The sequence below is a fragment of the Dendronephthya gigantea genome, unplaced genomic scaffold, assembly GCF_004324835.1.
Source record: "Dendronephthya gigantea isolate DGI-Jeju-01 unplaced genomic scaffold, DenGig_1.0 000060F, whole genome shotgun sequence".
NCBI classification, from domain to species: domain Eukaryota; kingdom Metazoa; phylum Cnidaria; class Anthozoa; order Malacalcyonacea; family Nephtheidae; genus Dendronephthya; species Dendronephthya gigantea.
The window spans coordinates 366,122-370,905 of NW_021163070.1; the positions used below are offsets into that span (position 1 = coordinate 366,122).

General features: G+C 41.3%; 1 protein-coding gene across 1 annotated transcript; it reads right to left on the reverse strand.

Annotated features, from left to right (window-relative positions):
* Positions 1 to 523: 523 nt before the first annotated feature.
* On the reverse strand, positions 524 to 1,912 carry LOC114530138 (zinc finger BED domain-containing protein 1-like). The gene has a single exon (XM_028551722.1). The coding sequence runs from the start codon at positions 1,910 to 1,912 to the stop codon at positions 524 to 526; it is 1,389 nt and encodes a 462-aa protein (XP_028407523.1).
* Positions 1,913 to 4,784: the final 2,872 nt, after the last annotated feature.

A 4,784-nucleotide genomic window follows, 5' to 3' on the forward strand; every position in this document is an offset into this window, starting at 1 on the left:
CTCCCATCGGTTAATTTTCGTAATCGATTAATCGTTGTCAACAATCGATTAATATCGATTAATCGTATTGATAATTAATTTAAATATGACATGGTGGTTTGTCATTAACGTTTTTGCTAAATTTTTGGGGGTTGCACCAGTCACTATAAACGTTTTAAATCTGCGTTTTAAATGAACGTTAATCACAATTATAGATTGCCGATTGCGCACTTTCTCGCGCTCTTACGCTTCACACAAGAGACATGCATGAAAAGACAGAGACGATATTAAGGATGTTTAATTGTTTATGAATTATGACAGGCTTAATTAACTAAGACGTATTCGTAATCATAGTCCCTTATTACCTATCTGTTTAACAAAACTGTCAAATTGAAAACAAGATGTTTTAAGAATAATATTATCACTCTACAATAATTTTTCAAGTGAACAAAAAGTCAAAAACTAAAGAACGTAACAAATACAATGTATGTAAACTGTCTAAATTCTAATGCAGTTAATTGAAAACGTGACTCTCACCCAGAGTCTACATGTTATTTTTGTTTAAAAATAAAAGTGCGTCTACAACGGCTGGCTTAAGTGCGGCACGTTTCTTTGAGACGACAAGTCCAGCCTTGCTGAAAATCTGCTCGCTTGGCACAGACGTCGGCGGAGCTGCTAACACTCTGGCGGCAAGGTTCCGTACGAGAGGGTATCGTTTCTCGTTTTCTTTCCACCACATTAACGGATCTTCCGTCAAACCAATTGGTGCCTCGTTGCTGAGCTGCTGAATCTCCTTATCAATCCTTTGGTTCTTTTCCGCGCGAGATTCTACTTCGCAGGTGGATTCCCCAGAGCTGTTCAACGATTTTCCTTTACCAAGCAACTCTTCCATGGCTACCTCTGACTTGGACTTTTTCTTTGGCGGTGGCAAGATCTCCGGTTCCAATGAAGTGGCAGCAGCAACATCGCTGCTTGCAGGTGATGATGGCATGGCTTTCAGGGTCTTTGACGCAAACTCCACTAATGCACTCCGCTCGGTTTCGCTCAGAAATGACAGATCACGAAACCTGGGATCCATGAATGAAGCCAACAGATAAAATGGAACCGTTTCACAGGTGTCTGTTTGTTCACCGGTAACATCCAATTGGTCGAGAAAGAATCTGTCAGTCAGCGACTGGACCAGGGTATCCCTAAAATTCTGACCTGGCGGAGTGGTTGCTCGCCGTCGGCCATCGGTTACCGCACGCTCGAACGTCATGGCTTTCAATTGATGAACTAAACCGGTAATAGCAGGCAGGACAACACCGGATGTTGTTTTGGACTGCGAGCTAAAAAGAACAGTAGCCAGCTCCACCTTCCTAAGAACTGGAACTATTTCCTCAGCAAGTTTCCAAGATTCTACGGGCATATCTAGGACCCTTGCTTCTTGTGGCTTGGTCAGAGATTGATCAGACAACACCGCAACGACTGGCCAACGCAACAGCGACAGACGCTCCAACATGTAAAATGTTGAGTTCCACCTGGTAGACACGTCCTGAATCAATCCCTTGCCATGATGTTCAGACGCCATCATCTCTTTCACTTTAGCACGAAGACCATTTGTTGCCAGACTGGACATTTTAAAGTGCCCCACTAGCCTCCTGGCTGCAGCAACCATCTTTTCAAAGGGCTGGTCAACCCCTTTCTTCATTGCATCTCCGATCGATAAATTCAGACTATGCGCCGCACAGCCGATATTGAAGGCTATCGGTCTCTCTTTTGTGCCATTGATCATTTGGCCGGCGAGATTAACATTTGCAGCGTTATCGTGAATACAGGCAAACACATGATCTTCAAGGCCAAATTCTTTCATCGTCTCGTTCACCTCAACAGCTAAATTCACCCCGGTATGACGATCAAGGCTTGCTCTTGTCGCGAGGACATTGCATGTCATTTCCCATTCACGAAGGAAGTGCACTATAAAAAAATATTAAAATAAGATATAAATTAGCAGAGCAAAACATGAAAACAGGTGTAGATTGAAAGTTAACTTAGGAAGAAACTGTCAATTTAAATCTGTGACTTACCGGTAATTGTGCAGTAACTATCCTGAGCCATACTAGTCCAGCCGTCAGTTGTAATAGAGACGTCTGATTTCAATCTTTCCAGTTCGCTCTTTAATGCTTTTATGCCTGCAGTGTGCCGAAGCATGATCAGTTGGCGGATCGTTTCTCGTTTTGGAATTTGATAGGTTGGCCATGCATGCTTAATGAGAGCACGGAACCCAGCATCTTTAACAATACTAAATGGACGCAAATCTTTAACACAGACGTTGGCAATATGCGCAGTGATCTCTTTTGCTTTGTCTCCTGATGGGTCAATCTTCTTTTGAAAAAAGCTCGTTATCGATGAACTGCCAGCGCTAGTTGATGCGGTTGGTTGGTAAACATTCGAGTGGCGTCTAATAAGGTGTTCTCGAAGATTTGTTGTATTGCCATGTCGGCGAATTGTTGCATCGCAGTGCTTGCATTTTGCTGATGTTTGATTCTCGGCAACAAAATGATCCCAGACGTCACTTCGGCTTTTAGACATGACGAAAAAACAGAAAACTGTGCGACAAAGCGCAAGGTGGATGCCTCTCTAAGACTCTAACTTGATTAAAACTTGCGTCCAACCTTGCAGCATGCGGATTTTAAAACCTTATTCACGTTTCAAAACGTTTGTTTCACCACGCCAGGTGTCATGTTTGAGCAATGAAACTGACGTTTGGGCGGTTAAGTTAGCTAACAATAACAAACATGTTTTGCTCATGGGCATGGCATGCACTTGAAAGGCTTCCCGATTTTTTCGCACGTTTGTAAGCAAGTATTATACCTGTGGGCTGTGGCATTACTGAATAAAGAATACAGTTGTATTTCAAAACTTGATTGAACGTAACATCAGCATCATAACTTTATTCTTTATTACCTTACAACGTTGCTTACAAACGTGCGAAAAAAAGGAAACCTTTCTCTCACGCTGCGATTGAATTTGATATTTGCCTTAAGGTCGACACAGACCGGACGCGAAGCGGCAAAGCGATGCGAATTTTGAGTTTTCAGAAGCATATAAATTAAATACTGGACGCAAAATTTGGAAACTATGGACGCTAGAGCAGTCAAAATGTTTTATTGTTATGTAATCTACAAGAATATTATGATAGGTTAAAATTTATTTGATTTTGAAAAATTAAAAACGTTGAAAATTCGCGCCGCGTTGCCAATTCGCGTCCTGTCTGTGTGGGCCATTAATGTTTGTCATTTGATCACAATCTTGTCGCAATATTTTTAATCCGGAAAGAAATTAACTAATTCCCGCATCACGCTGTGTGGTGTTATAGATGATCCGATTATCTGATTACTGTTAAGCATAATCGATTGTGGAAAAATAATCGATTAATCGATCAATCGATTAATCGGGAGCAGCTCTAGTTTAAATGACTGGAAATTACTTCTCAGTCGTCAACCAAGTGTTGTGTCTAACACTCATGATTTTTCAAGTGCAACAAGGTTGTATTTTAGCAATGAAGAAGTAGCAAAATACAATTATGATCACTTAGTTAAGTTAAGAACACCAATCGCTGAAATCCAAGCTCGACATTCCAGTAATGATGCTAAACATATTGGTTCCCAAGATATGCTTGGTTTGCACCCATTTATTTTGATTTCCAAAGGAGCAAGAGTAATGTTAACAATGAATTTATGGGCATCTGTGGGTCTATGTAATGGCTCAACAGGAACCATTGTTAATATAATTTATGCAGGCAACCATGCTCCACCTGACTTGCCTATTGCTGTTATGGTAAAATTTGACAACTATCATGGCCCTTCATTTTCAAATATGCTTTCTTGTGTTCCTATTCCACCAGTGACTGCCACTGTAAGAGTTGAAAATAGCATACTTGAAAGACAGCAATTACCTTTAACACTTGCCTGAGTCGTCGTCACCGGTGAAAATTTCGAAGTTTCAACTGAAGAGGAATGACAGAACACATCAGGACGAGGTGCATATAAATAAGCGGACCAAATTGGCAGATCCACTAGATTCAGAGTATTCTTCGATATTAAGAAAATCGAGAATAAAGATAAATGTAAGCCTGGAATAACCACTGTCGCAGAGGTTTTCGAAGGAGACACCAACGCCGTTGTCAACGTTTGTAGGCCGCATCACGTTTACAGATGGCGAGGAAACGGTCTTGTCTAAAGGCAAGACACTTCGTAAACAAGAAGCCTTGTTCACTGACAACTCAGGCACAATTCGCCTTGTATTGTGGGAGAACGACATCAATTGGGTAACATCCGTGTTCGTTTACAGTATATTCAGAATTGTTGTTCGAGAGTACGAAATGGTCAAGTATCTCACACTCAATAAAGTGTCAAGCATCAGTAAATCCAATATCTCTATTACAAGAGAGGACGGGGTTGCCGAAGGGATGCCTAATACAGAAAAGGTCGAGTGCCCTGCGGAAGGTGTTCAATCTGTTCAACGCTTTGCCTCCTGCAAGAAGTGCCAAACGAAGCTGATTCGCAATGGTGCAAAACCACTGGTAAAATGTCCAGAGTGTGGTTTGGCACGATTATTTAACAAGTGTCAGCAGCGTTTAATCGCAAACATCATGTTCCTAAAGGCAGGAAATTCTTTGTCCTTAATTCTGTTTGAAGACAAACTCAAACAGTTGTATAATATTCACAAAAGTCAAATCGGTGAGGAAACCACGGAAGACTTGGAAACATTAGACGACGAGTCCATTATGGAATTTTTGCTAACCATTGAAGCTACTGTGTGCT

Excerpts from the sequence above, each read along its gene's own strand:
- LOC114530138 (XM_028551722.1), bottom strand. The coding sequence starts at position 1,912 with ATGACATGCAATGTCCTCGCGACAAGAGCAAGCCTTGATCGTCATACC.